The following is a 20,193-nucleotide window of genomic DNA, read 5'->3' as shown; positions in this document are numbered from 1 at the left end:
AAGGTCCCCAACTCTTCTACCACTAGCTTTTTGTTTTATTAATCTGCTGCTATATCTTATAGAGGAAGGGTTAGTTTACTTGAGCAGGTAATCATTTAAACCACATATATCAAATCTGGCCTGCAGGGTGAGCATATTTAGCTCGCAATGCCAGGCGAGTCCCCTGAGTATATTTCATCCTAAATGCCGATACAGTTCAAAGCAATGATGGAGGATGGAGCGTCTATTGTGCATAGGATCTGAAGACACCATGAAGAGTTCATTATTATATTTGATAAGGAAAAATGTACTGTGATGCAGTGACCCGTTACAGCTAGGGGGCACTGTAGTGCTCCTCGGGATGCGCATGGAGGCGTAACTGTTATTATGATGGTGAAACAGTGACCGGCAGGATTGTAAATAGCCGGTATGTGTTGCAGAGGGAGTCTACGCTGTAAGCCTGAAGTAAAGTTGTTCTGGGACCTGTAGTCAGGGCTGTGCAGTCGGTAAGCCATAGTTGCAACTCCAACTCCTGGTTTTTATCAGGTTCCGACTCCGGCTCCGACTCAGGCTCCTTCATAAATGGCCAATTCGTAACAATAAATTTACTGTTGTAAAATATTAACATCATGCTTATTCAGTTTCTCACCATCATATAAGTAATCAGACCACTTAGAACAAAAACTACCGTATTTTCCGGCGTATAAGACGACTTTTTAACCCCTAAAAATTGTCCCAAAAGTCGTGGGTCGTCTTATACGCCGGGTACGGAATGTGCAGGGACGATCCTGGATGTTCCCAGGGTCTGAAAGAGAGGAAACTCTCCTTCAGGCCCTGGGATCCATATTCATGTGAAAAATAAAGAATAAAAATAAAAAATATGGATATACTCACCCCTCCGAGAAGCCTGGCTGTCACCGCTGCAAGCGTCTGCCTCCTTTCCTAAGAATTGCAGAGCGTGAAAGACCTTCGATGACGTCACGGTCAGGTGACCGGTCACATGAGCGGTCACGGACCAATCACAGGACCGTGACGTTATCAAAGGTCCTTCACCCTCTGCAATTCTTAGGAACGGAGGCAGACGCTTGCAGCGGTGACAGCCAGGCTTCTCGGAGGGGCGAGTATATCCATATTTTGTATTTTTATTCTTTATTTTTCACATGAATATGGATCCCAGGGCCTGAAGGAGAGTCTCCTCTCCTTCAGACCCTGGGAACCACACGCCGTATAAGATGACTGGGCGTATAAGATGACCCCCGTCTTATACAGCAGACATATCCCAAATTCCATATTTTATATGAAAAAGTTGGGGGTCGTCTTATACGCCCAGTCGTCTTATACACCAGAAAATACGGTATATTTATTAGAATACAATTAGAATATAGCAAATAACTTTTATAAACTTTTCTAAACTCTTGTAAGTAAATATGCAATAAACACTTATGCAGTTAATAAGTAGAAATCTATAAATTTGTCCTCAGAAAAAGTATTGCCTCTGTCAGATCCTCCTTCATGGATGCCCTCAAATCTGATCTAATTATTTTGAGAGCAGAGAACAACCTCTCTACACTAACTTGGGTTGGTGGCAAAGCAGTAATCACTCGGGCAACATCTCTGACAATGTCAGGATACAGAGGAATAGCTTGTTGCACTGTTATTTTTGATGATCGGTCAAATTTCTCAATTTCTTTTAGTGCACATGAAAAATTCTGCTGAAATGTACTGGCTGTGTTCTTTGATGGGGATGACTCTTCTATGCGGGAAAGCTTTGCACGGTCCTTGTGATCCAAATATTTTTCGAAATTAAATTCTTCATCAGTTGGTGAGGGTGAAGATGTGGCAGGACCAAATTCTTCTTGTTCCTCCTGACTGTTCTGCAACCCTTTCATCCTTACTGCTATTTCAAACAGAGCTTCTTTTCCTTTAGTTAGCTGTTGATCATCTAGAAGAATCCGATGCATTGGGTCTACATAAACAGCTGCCAAAAGAATGTTATTTTGTAATAGTAGCTCCTCTCTCCGTTTCATTGATGTAGCAATGCCACTTGCAATTAAACCTCCTCTTTGGGACAGGCGAAACATCAGGTTCTTCCACTCCTTTAAGAAAATACCTGGAGTTAAGTCCTCTGCTTGTAATTTTTTAGTCACTGTAAATGGGTGCTCTAGCAATTTTTCCAGCTCAGTCACCTGATTCCACTGACTTTCATTTAGCGTCAGTTGAGGGTTAGCCATGTCTACAAGAAAGGTTTTCAGTTCAACCAAGCGCTGAATCATTAAGTAAGTACTGCCCCATCGTGTGGCTTGATCAATAATTGCCCCTTTTCCAGCACGTCTCTTCAAAATTGAGTCAACTTTAGGGGTTCTGGCAACAGTAGCCAATTTTCTCACCTTGCCAATCAGTGCAGCAGCATGTCCTTCTTGCAGACTGTCTCTTATAGCCAGCTGTAGCGTATGCACAACACAGCGCATGTGATGAATGAAAGAACGTATTGACACAGTTTCAACAAGATCATCTAAACTATCATGTTGCTGTTCATCTGAAGCAACTTCAGTTTGCTCCTCAGTTACAATACTGTGTTCCTCTATTTCAAACATTTCTGTGTCTGTGGACCCAGAATGTTCTTCTAGCTGCTGGTCACCATCATTACTCTCATTCATTAGCTTAATAGTACTAATCATATTTGAAGCATTGTCAGTTACGACAGAAAGAACTTGCTCTTTATTAAGTTCATAGTCTTGCAGAACCTTTTCCACCAAGACCTGGAGAAACTCACTGGTGTGATGAGCTTTGGTGTCTTTTACTGCCAATGTCTTGGTAACTATTTCATTTTTGTCACAAACAAATCGGACATTGATGGCAAAATAGTTCACTCTGTGACATGTGCAGGCATCCATTTTAAGAAACAGAAAGCGTCCCTTGAGAGTTTTTTTTTAAGTTCTTCCTTTTGTTTAAAAGCTTCTTCGATTACTAATTTTCTAATACTCTCTCTCTCCAGAGAAACACCAAGCTTGCGGGCCATTTCCCCATTCAGACACATAAAAGCTGGTCGTGAAAATAATGAAATAGGCACACTATCCTTTACAACAAGCTCTATGATCTGTTTTTTAAATGTATCTACTGTCATTGTCACAGTAACTTTGTCACTGACAAAATATCTTGCAACTGATGGCTGCAAAGTTCTCTGCTCCTTTGTTTGGCTGGAAGAGCTGGGCACTGGTTCATTGGTTTGGACGCAGTCTTTCTCATCCACTGCTTTCAGTACTTCTGGATGAAAGCGCTGTAAGGCCATGTGCACACGTTCAGGATTTTTGGGGTTTTTTTCACGTTTTTTCGCTATAAAAACGTGATAAAAACGCGAAAAAAACGCTTACATATGCCTCCTATTACTTACAGGGTATTCCGCATTTTTTGTGCAAATGTTGCATTTTTTTCCGCAAAAAAATCGCATCGCCGAAACAAAAGCAACATGTTCATTAAAAATGCGGAATTGCAGGGATTCCGCACACCTAGGAGTGCATTGATCTGCTTACTTCCCGCACGGGGCTGTGCCCACCATGCGGGAAGTAAGCAGATCATGTGCGGTTGGTACCCAGGGTGGAGGAGAGGAGACTCTCCTCCACGGACTGGGCACTGTATAATTGGTAAAAAAAAAAAGAATTAAAATAAAAAATAGTGATATACTCACCCTTTGATGGCCCCCGAAGTGTTCCCGCCTCTCCGGTGCATGCTTTCTCTTCCGTTCCTAAATATGGTGTGGTTCAGGACCTGTGATGACGTCGCTGTCTTGTGATTGGTCGCGTGACCGCTCATGTGACTCACGCGACCAATCACAAGCCGCGACGTCATCGAAGGTCCTGAACCACACCAGCATTTATAGGAACGGACGCCGCTGAGGAGATTGGCTGTCTGCAGAGGGTGAGTATAACCATTTTTTTAATTATTTTTAAACATTCTATCTTTTACTATAGATGCTGCATAAGCAGCATCTATAGTATAAAAAGTTGGTCACACTTGTCAAACAGTATGTTTGACAAGTGTGACCAACTTGTCAGTCAGTTTTCCAAGCGATGCTACAGATCGCTTGGAAAACTTTAGCATTCTGCAAGCTAATTACGCTTGCAGAATGCTAAAAAAAACGCAAAAAAAAAAAAAGCGGATTTCTTGCAGAAAATTTCCAGTTTTCTTCAGGAAATTTCTGCAAGAAATCCGGACGTGTGCACATACCCTAAATGTCTCTTTAGATTAGAAGCTCTGGTAGGAGCATTTTTATCTTTGCCTGAATATGCACTGATCTTGGCTTCACAGCATTTGTTTTCGTCTGGATCATTTGTCATACACTGACAGACATAATGTTTTCTATCTTGAATGATGGTGAAATCTTCAAATACAGCTGATTTAATGTGACGCTTCTTTGACATTCTCAGGTTTTTAATTCTGCATTCACAATCAAAATCACAATTGTTTTTCCTAAAAACAATTGTACAAAATTATTGCCAGGTCGTATAACTGATATAGTGGTCAGTAATACTGTTATTCCTCATGTACTCACAGTTAACTGATGCAAAGTTTGTTGAAAGGATAATACTTCTAAGGCCATGTTCACACAGTGCGTTCTTTACCGCGGAACCGCAGCGGTTTTGCCGCTGCGGTTCCGCAGCTTTTTTCCATGCAGGGTACAGTACAATGTACCCTATGGAAAACAGGAACCACTGTGCACACGATCCTGAATTTCCGAAAAAAAGCCGCGCTGAATAGCTGCGGGAAAAAAGAAGGAGCATGTCACTTCTTTGTCCGAAACTGCAGCGGTTCTGCACCCATAGACCTCCATTGTGAGGTCAAACCCGCAGTAAAACCCGCAGATCAAAAATATATCTGCGGGTTTTATTGCGGTTTGTGGTGCAGAACCGCTGCAGCAGGAAGTGCGGGGAAGCGGCCGGAAGTGCGTCGGCGGAAGTGCGTGGGCGGAGAGACATGGAGGCATACCGTCGCATGGGGATCGTGTCGGCCGTTTGATTGATTTGGTGTGTGTGTGTGTGTGTGTGTGTGTGTGTGTGTGTGTGTGTGTGTGTGTGTGTGTGTGTGTGTGTGTGTGTGTGTCCCCATGCGACGCTAGTGCCACCATTGTGCTAAGTCGCCGTATGGGACTACTACTCCCATCCGGTATTAGGATGGGAGAGTTGTCCCTGTGTCCGGCGACTTAGCACAATTGTAAAGTTACACAAAACACCTACACACAATACACATACATGACACACAGTACAGTACATACAACATATAACACAGAGTATATACTCACCAACAGCACACTTGTAGGCGAAGCCCTCGATCCTCCAGGGAAAAATCCCAAAATAAAAAATCAAATCCATACTCCCTGTCCGCAGAATCCATAAAACGAGTGTCCCACGCCGATCGGCTGCTCTCCGGCGATACACTGCCAGGAGCGAAGCTCCTAGCAGTGTATCGCGTACTGTTCCGGAGTTGAATGGCTCCGGCGTCTTGGTTAACGGCAGCACAGCTGCGTTGAACTTTCCCACGCAGCACTGCCGTTAAGCGAGAGTGCCGGGGTCAATGACCGCCGGTAAACTCGCTCGCGCATGCGCAGTGACATACCGACAGGAACTATGGCTCCTGTCAGTGTGTTATACGTTATATATATGTGTGATCCGTGGCACTGAAATACGTGATACGTGGCACTGAAATACGTGATACGTGGCACTGAAATACGTGGCACTTAAATACGTGATACGTGGCAGTTAAATACGTGGCAGTTAAATACGTGGCAGTGAAATACGTGGCAGTGAAATACGTGGCAGTGAAATACGTGGCACTGAAATACGTGGCACTGAAATACGTGGCACTGAAATACGTGGCACTGAAATACGTGGCACTGAAATACGTGGCACTGAAATACGTGGCACTTAAATACGTGGCACTTAAATACGTGGCACTTAAATACGTGGCACTTAAATACGTGGCACTTAAATACGTGGCACTTAAATACGTGGCACTTAAATACGTGGCACTTAGGCTATGTTCACATTTGCGTTGTGCGCCGCAGCGTCGGCGCCGCAACACACAACGCAAACAAAAACGCAGCAAAACGCATGCACAATGCTGCGTTTTGCGCCGCATGCGTCCTTTTTTTGATTGATTTTGGACGCAGCAAAAATGCAACTTGCTGCGTCCTCTGCGCCCGGATGCGTGCGCTGCAGTGACGCATGCGGCGCAAAATGCAAGTGCGACGCATGTCCATGCGCCCCCATGTTAAATATAGGGGCGCATGACGCATGCGGCGACGCTGCGGCGCCCGACGCTGCGGCGCAGACCGCAAATGTGAACGTAGACTTAAATAGCTGGATAGAGCTGGATCCGCGGGCTGTGATCTGGCCTACGCTCAGCACTCTGCGGAGCGCTGTCATTCAAAACACGTCCACTCATTTTGGTGTTTAGTCCCAAAATGGAGGATGGAAGAAGAAAAGGGTTGGACAAGGAAATGACATCATTTCTTTTTTTTTTTCCCCCACTGCAGTTAAAAGCTTTATTTGTGTCAAACACAGACAATCTGCAGAGAAAACTGCATAAAAAAACGCATCAAAAACCGCATCAAAAACCGCATCAAAAACCGCACCAAAAACGCACCTGCGTTTTCTGCCAAGAGCTGCGGTTTTAGTCCTCAAAAAAAAGGATTGAAATCAGGAACATGTGAACATACCCTTACAGTCATCCTCTTCTGAGTAGCAGCTGTGAGATGCTTGGAAGACGCACACCTAGTAAACATCTAGTCTAGAAGAGGAGCTTTACTACTAAGAATTTGCAACACATTTTCACTTTCAGTTTCATACATTGTAAGTAGGGGGGTTGGGGCACCATGAGGTTAACCAAGTATAAGATTAGATAAGGGCAGTGGAGAACAGTGACACACAAGAAGTAAGAAATGTCTCTATCTACAGCAGAACTGCTTATCACTGTTGTTCATAGTTTGATAGAACATATATATTTGAGTAACATTTATAAAATTCATATGAAAGTTCAATTATGAAATATTAATACATTTTTTTAAAGCTGGAGTTGGAACATTTCTACCGACTCCAACCAAAACTAACTCCAACTCCACGACTCTGACTCCACAGCCCTGCCTGTAGTCCCACAAAAATTTGTGTTTGTTTACTAAAAGGGAGGCTTGCAGGGTTAGTCAGAGAGCTGGGCGGGTCTGGCTAACCACACACACACCTCCCACCTATGGGAGTGGTTACAGGTACATAATGTGACCATGCTGTGGTCTCTGTAGTGGAGAGTGTTTGGATCTGTATGGTCCGTGTGCAAGGTCCTGGAAGCCAATGTGTTGGGAGTGATATCTCCCTGAATAGCACGTGGTGGGGCTTTGGCACTGAGTGGCCTGTGTGTTGGACGGTCCCAGCTGGGGACGGACATCCTGAAGCACGCACGGAGAGGCCTGTGTGTTGGACGGTCCCAAGTGAGGATGGACGTCCTGAACAGCACACGCAGTGGCCTGTGTGTTGGACCGTCCCAGATGGGGATGGACATCCTGAAGAGCGCACGGAAAGGCCGAATGTGCAGAGTCTTAAGGCACTGCGTTGGGGAGCTACTGACCTTCATAGGGTCTGGACTGTCAGGAGTGCCCTGGTCGCAAGGACAGTGATCCTCGTAAGGCAGCTCCCCAGGAGAGAGGACTGACGGAAGGTCAGCGTGTGGAGCAGGACCTCCAGAAAGGTAACACCCAGGGAGGGGGCTATTATAACAGCAGAGAAGTATCTGCCAGTGGAACAGACTGTTGGTGCTTGTTGTGCTCCATGGACATTGATTAACTGTTCGGCGTATGGTCACTTATGATAACTGGACGAAGTGAGAAGTCCGGCGTGTTTAGTGACTGAGTTGAAGCCGTATAAAATGTATATAATGAACTGTGCATGACCCGGTTTTATGCTGCATTATTGGGTTAAGTAGAAACCCGTGCCTGTGTGACGTTAGCTCATGACTTTGACTAAGCTTTTCATTTTGGCCCTCTGTATATGATTTTGACATCCCTCACAACGATTAAATGATGTCAAACAATTGATGTCAGACAAGTGAATGACGAGAATCATGAATGAAATGGCTGAACAGCCATCGTTCCATTCCTCGCTTTTGCTGGTCTAATCGTTGAACAATCTCCATTTACATTACGCTATCTTCAAAAGATGAACAGAATTTTTTCCTGCACGATGAATGAGAATTTTCTCCAGTCACCTTCCACGACAGCCACTTCGGAGGAAGTCTTCCCCGCCCTAATAGGGGACAGGAACACAAAGAGGTTAAATACCCCTCCCCTTCCCACAACCAACAGTGTTTTCCTGTCCCCTGTGGGGCATGAAGAGGATCTCTGATGGTGCTGCCGTGGCCGGCGATTGGAGCACCCCACGTTACCTTCGGAAGCCGGGCAGCTGAGGTCGGGGGCTTTGTCTCTCCTCCTCCGGTAGCTGCTCCCGTCTCCTCGCTCCTGCGGGACGCGGCACCTTCCCGCCTCTCCTGCGCCCCCTCCGGAGGTGAAGCGGGGTGGTGATGTGCGCGCTGGGGGCCTCCAATAGTTCCCGGGCTTCTTCCTCCCCCATGCTGCCGTCTCCGGTGAGCGCGTCTCCACTTCCGGGTCATTGCCGTGCGTGCCACGCTGGGGTGTGCGTCACTTCCGGTCTTTCCCGTGCGTTTCACGTTGGAATGCACGAGCGTGCCAGCCGGCGCATTCCTCTCAGGACCGGCGGCAACATCAGGGGGCGTTCCAAGGCGGTTTCCCCCACTGGGCCAAGAGGGGGGGCGGGAGGAGCACAGATGACGCTGGACCCTCGATTCGGCCCTGAGGTGGTGATTAAACTACCGAAACCTTCAGAAGGGGGTCAGCTGGGACCAGCTTCATCTGAAAACACTCCGCTCAGATGCCAGCTAACGAGGTTGGGGTGCAGTAGTAGAGGGAGCCTACTTCCAGGGACAATGGCCATCAAGCATCAGCACCAGTTCCTCTAACTTGAGAGAACTAAAGGCTGTAGAAGAGGCCCTAAAAGAGTCATCATCGCTGATCCAAAATCACCCGGTCCGTGTCTACTCAGACAACATGACCACAGTGGCCTCCCTCCGGCACCAGGGAGGCACGAAGCACGCTGGTCTAAAGGTAATAGCAGCCAGGATTTTTTCCTGGGGCAGAGAAAAACCTACTATCAGGCACAGCGGTACATCTGTGAGGAAGTCTGCCTGGGTATTGTCTGACCCTCTGCCGGAAAGACATCCATCCAGGGGAGTGGTGTCTGGACCAAGCAGTTTTCTTGTCCATAACCTCAAGATGGGGGACTCCAGAGGTGGACTTATTTACCAACAGACAAAATGCGAAAGCGGAGACATTCTTCTCTCTCTACCACAACGGACGGGGCGCAGGGAATAGATGCGTTCACTCAACTGTGGAATTTCAACCTCGCATATGCCTTTCCACCCATACCCATGCTGGCAAAGACATTACAAAAAATCCGGACAGACCGAGTCCCCACAATCCTAATCGCCCCTTGGTGGCCCGGGAGGAGCTGGTACAGTGCCCTACTGGACATGGCTCAGGAAGGCCCCTGGCTTCTACCTCAAAAAGTCGACCTCCTTCACCCAGGTCCTCTACTACACCCGGACCTACACAAACAGAATTTCGGCCTCAGTAACCATGCTGCCAGGTTCAGAGAGCCAAAGGACTCTCGGATAAGGACTCGGATAAGGTAATCCAAACCCTCCAGAAAAGCAGAATGCCGAGGTTTGGAAAAGGTTTTCATCCTGGTGCTCCCGAAAAACCCCTGATCCCTTCCATCCCAATATAGCACAGGTCTTAGACTTTTTACAGAAAGGTCTAGAAATGAGCCTTACTCCTAGCACACTAAAAGTGCAAGTAACAGCTCTTAGCACCTTTTTTGATCTTGACTTGGCCAGCCACCGCTGGATCAAACGCTTTATGGCATCGCAGTCAGGATTCGTCCTAAACTAAGCAGTCAGGTGCCTCCTTGGGATTTCAATATTGTGCTTAACAGCCTAACCCAGGTTCCATTTGAGCCTTTAGAATCTATGACCATAAAGAACTTGACCCTTAAAACTGTCTTCTTAATCACAATCTCTACTGCTAGACGTATAAGAGAATTGCAGGCCCTGTCGATACAGGAACCTTATCTGACGCTCACTGCAGATAGTATTATCCTGAGATTAGATCACTCTTTTCTACCTAAAGTGGTCTCAAACTTCCATAGGGATCAGGATATTGTGCAGCCCTCATTCTGCCGAAACCCTTCCAACCCTAAGGAAGAGACATTCCACACCCTCAATGTTCGCAGGGTGGTCCCATTTTACCTACAACAGACTGAAGCCTAGCGAATTGACCAGAATCTATTCATCCAGTTCTCAGGACAGAATAAAGGCAAGAAGGCGGCAAAGAACACGATCGCGAATTGGATCAGACAGTCTATTTGCCCGGCCTACTCATCACAGAAGCTGCATCCACCTGTTTCACTGAAGGCACATGCTACCCGTGTGATGGCAACATCATGGACAGAGAGGGGGAATGCTTCGTCAGAGCAGATATGCAGAGCCGGTCGTCTATCCACACGTTGACCAGACATTACAGGCTAAATTTCAATAGGGATTTAACATTTGGCAGACGAGTTCTGCAGGCCGTTATCCCTCCCTAGAGAAATTAGCTGTTGGTACTACTCCGAAGTGGCTGTCGTGGAAGGTGACTGGAGAAAACAGAAGTAGTCTTACCGGTAATTCGGTTTCTAGGAACCTTCCACGACAGCACTAATTTTCCTCCCTATCTGATGTTCTTATTGGATGATTCCTGCACTTTTGCGGTAAGGCTACTTTCACACTAGCGTTAACTGTAAACCGTCTCAAAACGTCTTTTTTCAGAAAAAACGCATCCAGCAAAAGTTTTTGCTGGATGCGTTTTTTCCCCATAGACTTGTATTGGCGACGTATTGGCATACGTCGTGTCCGTCTTACGACGTATGCGTCGAAATTTGGCGACACGTCGTCGGCAAAAAACGTTGATTGTAACGTTTTTTGTCTCCGCATAAAAAACATGTCGCGACGCATCCTGCGGCATGCGTCGTTGGCTGCAATGGAAGCCTATGAGCGACGGATGCGTCGGGACACGTCGTACGACGCAATACAGCGCTGCAATACGTTTTTTTTTCACTGAGCATGCTCAGAAGCAGGATTTTGTTGCCAATTGGCCAGACACCCCCAAATCTATATAAACCTGGCCTGGGCCTTCAACCCCACATATGCCTGCAAGACCCAGAGAGAAGACTGCTAGCCACAAGACCCCAGCCAGCCACAAGACCCCAGCCAAGCTTATGTGCTTGTGTGTGTGTATTTTTGTACGGCTGTGTGCTTTTGTAAGTATGTCTTCATGTGCCCTAACCCTACCCCTAACCCCACCCCTAACCCTAACCTGAAATACGTGGCACTGAAATACGTTTATATATGTATATACGTATATAAGTGCCACGATATTTCAGTGGCCACGTATTTAAGTGCCACGTACATAAGTGCCACGTACATAAGTGCCACGTACATAAGTGCCACGTACATAAGTGCCACGTACATAAGTGCCACGTACATAAGTGCCACGTACATAAGTGCCACGTACATAAGTGCCACGTACATAAGTGCCACGTACATAAGTGCCACGTACATAAGTGCCACGTACATAAGTGCCACGTACATAAGTGCCACGTACATAAGTGCCACGTACATAAGTGCCACGTACATAAGTGCCACGTACATAAGTGCCACGTACATAAGTGCCACGTACATAAGTGCCACGTACATAAGTGCCACGTACATAAGTGCCACGTACATAAGTGCCACGTACATAAGTGCCACGTACATAAGTGCCACGTACATAAGTGCCACGTACATAAGTGCCACGTACATAAGTGCCACGTACATAAGTGCCACGTACATAAGTGCCACGTACATAAGTGCCACGTACATAAGTGCCACGTACATAAGTGCCACGTACATAAGTGCCACGTACATAAGTGCCACGTACATAAGTGCCACGTACATAAGTGCCACGTACATAAGTGCCACGTACATAAGTGCCACGTACATAAGTGCCACGTACATAAGTGCCACGTACATAAGTGCCACGTACATAAGTGCCACGTACATAAGTGCCACATACATAAGTGCCACGTACATAAGTGCCACGTACATAAGTGCCACGTACATAAGTGCCACGTACATAAGTGCCACGTATATAAGTGCCACGTATTTTAAGTGCCACGTATTTCACGTAAATGCCACGATATTTCAGTGCCATGTATTTCAGTGCCACGCATTTAAGTGCCACGTATTTACGTGCCACGATATTTCAGTACGTGGCACTGAAATACGTGGCACTATGACTGTCAGAAAATGTTCATTAAACGGTTAGGGGTGAGGTTAGGGGTAGGGTTAGGATCCGGATCCCTTTATCATCATCCGTAGTTCATTAATCGGATGTATCCAGAGTCGCCTCCGTCTCCGTTGCTGCAGAAGCATCCTACGGTTTTCCGCTGCCGCCTCCTTCTCCCGCACTATGATATCCAGGCGATTCGTCTCAAAGATAACATCGGTAACCAAACTCGCAATCCTCACAAGAACACCTTCCATCGCTGCCACAAAACTAAAACCCTCAAAGATGGGCTGTAAAAATAGTAACTATATAGTTTTCCATATTTTCCAGTAGCCAATCAAATTTGGGAGCCTCCCATTTTAAAAACGGATCCGTCGGAAAAACGGATGCAACGGATGGTAAAAACGTATGCAACGCATCCAGTATTTTCGACGGAAACGTTTAGCGGATTTGCGACAGATCCGTCGAAATGCTGTATGCGTGGCATACGTTTGTCACCGTTTTTCACTTTTTTGACGCATCCGTTTTTTCGGCAAAAAAGACGTTTTGAGACGGTTTGCAGTTAACGCTAGTGTGAAAGTAGCCTTACTATACATGCTAGTGTGTCCAAGAAAACACTGGTGGTTGCAGGGAGGGGTATTTAACCTCTGTGTTCCTGTCCCCTATTAGGGTGGGGAAGACATCCTCTGAAGTGGCTGTAGTGGAAGGTACCTAGAAACCAAATTACCGGTAACACTAATTCTATTTTTGGGACACACCACTCAACACATTCACATGACACAATTACCATGAACGATGGGATGTTACCGTTAGAATGTGACAGGTTATCGGCCAGTGTAGATGCCCCTTAACTTATCTGCCTTGCCCACAGCATCAGACTTGTGGCAGAGTGCATTAGACCACCAATAAAAGACAAGACTGACCAAAGGTTAACAGAAACACTAAAAATCAGCTGACATATTTACCAATATTTTATAATACAGGCAATTTAGGGAAAAAGTCTGGTGTAACAAAAACGTTTACACCAAAAAAAGAGCACCAAATGTTGATAAATATTACATCCAAAATGAAAATACAATCCTATACACCTAGGAGACTGTGCTAATAGGAATAATGTAAAAACCTTAGTTAACCCCTTTCTGCCAGCTGACGGAATAGTACGTCAGCTGGCAGATCCCCCGCTTTGAGGTGGGATCCGGCGGTGAACCCACCTCAAAGCCGCGACATGTCAGCTGTTTTGTACAGCTGACATGTGCGCGCAATGAGCGCGAGCGGAATCGCGATCCGCCCGCGCCCATTAACTAGTTAAAGCGCTGACAGCAGCATTTAACTAGCGATCCGCCCGCGCCCATTAACTAGTCAACCGCTGACAGCAGCATTTAACTAGCGCTCCCGGCCGCGCGGCCGGTATTGCTCGCACGGCTGACCCCCGTCACATGATCGGGGGTCAGCGGTGCATTGCCATAACAACCAGAGGTCTCCTTGAGACCTCTATGGTTGTTGATGGCCGATTGCTTTGAGCGCCACCCCTACACATATTTGGTATTGCCGCGTTCAGAATCGCCCGATCTATCAATAAAAACAAAGGATTAACCTGATCGCTAAATGGCGTAGCGAGAAAAAAAATCAAAACGCCAGCTTGGCATGCAAAAAATAAGCCCTCACCCGACCCCAGATCACGAAAATTTGAGACGCTACGGGTATCGGAAAATCGAAACAAATTTTTTTTTTTTTTTTATTTTTTTTTTAGCAAAGTTTGGAATTTTTTCTCACCACTTAGATAAAAAATAACCTAGACATGTTAGGTGTCTATGAACTCGTAATGACCTGGAGAATCATAATGGCATTTGGTGAACCTAGCAAAAAAGCCAAACAAAAAACAAGTGTGAGATTGCACTTTTTTTGCAATTTCATCACACTTGGAATTTTTTTCCCGTTTTCTGTTACACGGCATGGTAAAACCAATGGTATCGTTCAAAAGTACATCTCGTCCCGCAAAAAATAAGCCCTCACATGGCCATATTGATGGAAAAATAAAAAAGTTATGGCTCTGGGAAGGAGGGGAGCAAAAACCGAAAACGAAAAAACAGAAAAAGCTCTCCGGGGGTGAAAGGGTTAAAGGGAACCTGTCAGCAGGATTGTGCTCAGTAAACTACAGATAGTGTCAGGTTGGTGCCGTTCTATTGATTAAAATGATATCTGGGTGATTAAATCCGTCTTGTGATTGCTTAATCTGTATTTGCAATTTTCAGTTAGTTAATGAGATTCTCGTGCTCCGGGGCAGGGTCTTTATGTGGTGTTCTGCTTACATATTCATGTGTATGGCTTATGACAGGTCACTGATCCCTCACTGACCTGCCCCCTATTTTACATACTACATAAACTTATTGATTCGAAAAAAATAAAATAAAATTACATTCATCATCAAAAGTTGTCTCCACCAAGATGGCGTCGGCAGCACCTGTGCAGTAGCATTTATCGAATAGCATCTCATGTCAGGAAGGGGATAATTATCAACAATGTTTTGGGGTTTTTTTGGGGGGTTTTTGTTTTTTGGTTTTTTTAATAAATTTGTCCAGCAAGAAAAATTATGAAACTTTGTAAATTAAAGGGAACCTGTCACCCCCAAAATCGATGGTGAGGTAAGCTCACCGTCATCAAGGGCTTATCTACAGCATTCTGTAATGCTGTAGATAAGCCCCCGATGGTACCTAAAAGAGGAGAAAAAGAGGTTAGATTAGGCTACTTTCACATTAGCGTTTCCCTGATGTGCGGCAGGCTGCGGACTTCCTCCGTGAAGCCCCGCCCCCGGCCGCACCTCCACCGCTAGCTCCGCCTACTTCTGCATGCGGCCCGCATGCGACCTCCGTACCTATCTTTATCATTAGGTACGCAGGTTGTGCGGCTGTATGCAGCTGCTGCCGCATGCGTCGTTTTGACAATGCGGAAAAAAAAAATGCTACAGGCTGCGTCCTACGCTGGTCGCCGCATCGTCAAAACGACGCATGCGGCAGCATCTGCATACAGCCGCACGACCTGCGTACCTAATGTTAAAGATAGGTACAGAGGTCGCATGCGGGCCGCATGCAGAAGTAGGCGGAGCTAGCGGCGGAGGTGCGGCCGGGGGCGGGGTTTCACGGAGGAAGTCCGCAGCCTGCTGCACATCAGGGAAACGCTAATGTGAAAGTAGCCTTATACTCACCCAGGGGCGGTCCCGCTGTGGTCCGGGTCCGATGGGTGTCTCAGGTCTGGACCGGCGCCTCCTATCTTCATTCCATGACGTCCTCTTCTGGTCTTCATGCCGCGGCTGCGGCGCAGGCATACTTTGTCTGCCCTGTTGAGGGCAGAGCAAAGTACTGCAGTGCAGGGCGATGGGCCTCTCTGACCTGTCCCAGCGCCTGTGAACACTGCAGTTTTCTTTTGGGGGGGCGTTTATACAATTCCACGTGTGGTAAAATTGATAAAGCAGTTTTATTCTTTGGGTCAGTACGATTACAGCGATACCTCATTTACATTTTTTTTATGTTTTTGCGCTTTTATACAGTAAAAACTTTTATGTATATGTACATGCTAGATACTGAGCATTATCCTAAAAAGACTCTTTGCACAATGAAGCTGTGATATATCACATCTCTCTTTACCAAGATAAGGAATGGACTTACGGCACTTGCACTTTACTTGTTTTCATGGATAATATAATATTTTTCTAAATATCCATATACTTCTCCTATATGTCTATGATTAGATTTACCATATGGTAATTATTCACAAAGGTCCTCCTTCTTTAAGGGTAATTGTACCGGGTGTGGCGTCCATGGTTTTTAAATCTTTTTTGTATGTGTGATTTTAGCGAATAACTTTCATAGTTTTTGTTACCCATATTACTACCTCTTCCTAATAAAATATTTTTTTGTTACCATTACTTTGTGTTTGGAGACTAATTTGGTTGTTTTTTTCTTCTCCCCTTCTTCTTCATGGTGTGTACCCCCCGACTGTCTCCTTCACTCAGTATAGTCCGTTTTCCTGGGGTCTCCTCACTATTGGTATTAGTACCGATATAACTATATGTATTCATTTATAGACCCAGTAATTTCCCTTGCCTTATATGTTTTCGCTTCTATAGCATGCAGATCTGCATGCTATAGAAGATGTCAGCGTTGCAATCAGTGCACCCTGACCTGAGAGACTTTCTGACATGCACTGCGCATGACAGGAAGTTTCTCAGCTCTGGTAACCCGATGTCGTCAGGACATTGGGTTACCATAGCAGCGAACGGGACCCCGCGTCACGCCGTGGGGTCTCCGATCCAAAGGCAGAGGGGCTGTCAGTCCTCTGCCTGCTCCCGGAATGCTGAGATCGTGTTCGAATGCAGTATTCCGGGGGTTAAAGTGCCGGGAGCAGTCTTAGTGCCGGGTGTCACCTGTGAGAATCACCACCCGAGTGCACGGCTGATCGCTAATGACGTACTATTCCGTCCATGGGAAGTAAAGCCCAGGTCACATGGAGGGAATAGTACGTCAGATGGCAGAAAGGAGTTAAAAACACATTTAGTATTTTATTGATGCCTATCATTAAGAAGGGTTCTAGGAGGTTGGTAAACAGCTACAAATACCTCCAAATGTTCATCTTGGTGTCAGATTCCCTGCAAGGGTTAGGCTATGTTTACATGTTGTGTTTTTGCTACAGTTTTTTCCTGCGTTTTTTTTAATGCAAATTTTAAGCTGCGTTTTACAGTACCAACAAAAGCTAATCTCATGTACACACATTTTAAAAAAACACCTATAAGGGTATGTTTCCACGTTCAGGAAACGCTGCGTTTTTGACGCTGCGTTTTTCCGCAGCGTCCAGATGTTACAGCATAGTGGAGGGGATTTCATGAAATCCCGACTCCACTATGCGTTAAAAAACGCATGCGTTTTTGCCGCGAAAACGCATGCGCGGTGCGTTTTTTCAGAACGCAGCATGTTGCTACAATGAGCAAAACACGCAGGAACACCGCAGGTGACCTGCCAGTGACCTCAGGTGCAGTTTTGGTCAGGATTTTACTTGCATAAAATCCTGACCAAAGCCTGAAGCAAGCCTGAACGTGGACACATACCCTAACATGTCACGTTCAGCGTTTTTTCACTAATAGAAAGCAATGAGTACGTTGAGAAATGCAGGTATCAGGATTTGCTGCAAAAATCTAAGGAAGTTGGATCATGGCACTAAACTTTATCAGCATGAACAAGAGACAATAAAAACGCAGGAAAATCTGCTTCTTATAAGTAGCTGCTTTATTGCCAAGACAGTAGAAATAAAATTCAGGACATGACTTCACCCAGTCCAAGACGCTGCAACATGTCTAACTGATATGCTGCTACAGTATGTAAAGCATAGGAGCCCCCAAAGCATCTGCCGTAATGCGAAGGAGCCCCCATAGCATGTGGGATTGCATGCTGAATTCGGATCGCATGCAAGTCTATAGGTGCGTGTGAAACTGAACTGCACTCAGATATCACCTGACTGCAGTGCGATTCCCGCCGACGCCGGCAGCAGAGGAGATGGAGAAATTACTTTCTCCGTCTCCTCCACAGCTGTGCTGCGATTCTCTCGTGAGAGGCACAGAGCACTGACACTCGGATCACGCTAGCAGCAGGGCAGGAGCTGAGGGTCATTAGCATATCGCATCTGACGTGATACTCCAGTGGGATCCCGGCCTAAGCCTGACGGAGTCACCACGGCTATGGTGCAGCAGCAATGCAGCTAAACAGTGATGGCAGCAGTTTTATTTTTGAGCGTCCTTCTGCCCTGGCACTGAAAGGTGACCATACATTTCTTATATCCTACCGGTGCCCTCAAATGGAGTCCCGCTGAGAGCGGCGGTTAGCTCCTCCTGATCCAACATGGTCACTGGAGCGCAGTGCTAGGTCTGAGCCACTTTCCCGCCTCCTGTGCGGTGGAGAAGTGCTAGTGACTTAAGCCACGTTCAGTATCTGTAAGCCAAAACCAGGAGTGGGTGATAAATACAGGAGTGGAGACGGGTTTCCATTTTAGTTTTCTTCTCCTGGTTTTGGCTTACAAATACTGAGGTAAAACACTGACCACACACGGAGCGTGGCGCTCCACGGTGGCTACCATGTTGGAAGCAGGAGGACCTGAGCCATCACAACTGATGCACTAGCCCAAGGTGGGATGCACTAGCCCAAGGTGGGATGCACTAGCCCAAGGTGGGATGCACTAGCCCAAGGTGGGATGCACTAGCCCAAGGTGGGATGCACTAGCCCAAGGTGGGATGCACTAGCCCAAGGTGGGACACACAGTGGTGACACATTGCTTCACATTTGGATTTTTCATTTTTATTTTATGGCAGACCTGGGACCCTGCAGCCTCAGCCGGGTTACCTCCCTCTTGGGCTTATCCAGTTGTACTAACATGTTACATTTCAAGGTTTTTATTTGTTTGTTTTTGTTACAAAAATCTACTTTTTTCCACACGAAGTTAATGTGATACAAGACACAGGTGAGAAAGCTTAGCGGGTCTGATGAAGACTTAATCATTAGCTCCACAGGGCCAGTCAGAGACCCGCGGTATGGCGGCACCTTGCTCACCTCCACATGGTCGTCGAGGTCCCACAGATCATCACTGTCGCTGCTCTCTCCGCCCCCGGGGACCGCATGATAACTACACGCCGCCATCTTCTCCGCGTCTCCTGCCTTCTCTGCCGTGCCGAGACGTCCACACCTTTCACGTGACACAAGGAAGATTGCGCCTCCTGGCGGCTGCTGACGGGGTGCTACAAGGAGAGGCGGCAGCCATGTCTCCCAGGAGCGGACCGTGTGCTTCATTCTATGCTCGTCGTGTGTAATGTCGCCCAGTCACACTAGACACCAGTTCTGATAAAGCGTTTTCTGTGGCGCTGTTGGCGTGTGGTGACTTATTCATCTGCACAAGCCATTTTGTAGCTGCCATGTTTGCTCCTCCATAGACAGGCCTGACATTGCTCCTGTAGGAGCCCCCAGTGTTGTGCCCCGGGCATGGTTAGTATGTGGGCCCTGTTCACACTGCATGCTCTATCTGGCTCCCAAGAAATGATTTGCCATGTTAGTGTCACTCTTTTATTGTCATGTGATAGTCTTTGCAGTTTTTTTGCAATAAATCCATCAAAATGTCGCACAGGATGTGATTGATGAATTGCGCTCTGAAAGAAAACTGCTCTTTATATTTGTCTGCAGCCATCTGTGCGACCTTTTAGTACAAGAAGTAGCATGTTATGCAAAATGGTGCAACCACTGTGCCGACACATCTGGGGTACATGATCCCTGGGGGGCTGGAGAACATTGGCCACATGGCTCTGATTGTGCTGTTCAGATGAGCCCAAGTATGTAGTCTACTATGGTCTTGTGCCAGTCTGAAAAGACGGACACCATCGAGGAAAAAAAGAGTTCTGTCAGCACAAGCTGGGTGTTCTAACCAAGTACAGGCCCTCGGGGCGCCATGGTGGGCCAGACATTCATATACAGCTTCCCAACCCCTCTATCTCCACCCTTCTCTGGCCCTATGATGCCAGAGCTGTCAATCAAGGAGGGGGGTGATGAAGATTGGGGAAAATAAATAAGTGGGAAGGTGTATTTAACCCCATAGTGACGGAGCCAATTTGCACGTTAATGACCAGGCCAATTTTTACAATTCTGGCCACCGTCACTTTATGTGGTTATAACTCTGGAATGCTTTGGGTATGTGCACACGTTGCAGATTTCCTGCGGATCCGCAGCATTTTTTTCCGCGCAGAAACGCTGCAGATCCGCACGTTATTT

At 46.5% G+C, this 20,193-nt stretch overlaps 1 protein-coding gene across 3 annotated transcripts in view; it reads right to left on the bottom strand.

The window, feature by feature from the left end:
- ASZ1 (ankyrin repeat, SAM and basic leucine zipper domain containing 1) overlaps positions 1-19,525 on the bottom strand; it is a 302,090-nt gene extending 282,565 nt beyond the window's left edge. For 2 of the 3 annotated variants that reach the window (XM_077265005.1, XM_077265007.1), the window contains exon 1: positions 18,988-19,523. In XM_077265005.1, the coding sequence (XP_077121120.1) occupies positions 18,988-19,224 (237 nt within the window). In that variant the 5' untranslated portion in view covers positions 19,225-19,523. Of the gene's footprint in view, positions 1-18,987 lie in introns of all 3 variants that reach the window. The other variant, XM_077265006.1, reaches the window with a different exon arrangement.
- Positions 19,526-20,193: the final 668 nt, after the last annotated feature.

The sequence above is a fragment of the Ranitomeya variabilis genome, chromosome 5, assembly GCF_051348905.1.
Source record: "Ranitomeya variabilis isolate aRanVar5 chromosome 5, aRanVar5.hap1, whole genome shotgun sequence".
Lineage (NCBI taxonomy): Eukaryota > Metazoa > Chordata > Amphibia > Anura > Dendrobatidae > Ranitomeya > Ranitomeya variabilis.
Note: the sequence above shows the minus strand (reverse complement) of the source record. Positions and strands in the feature narration are given on the sequence as shown.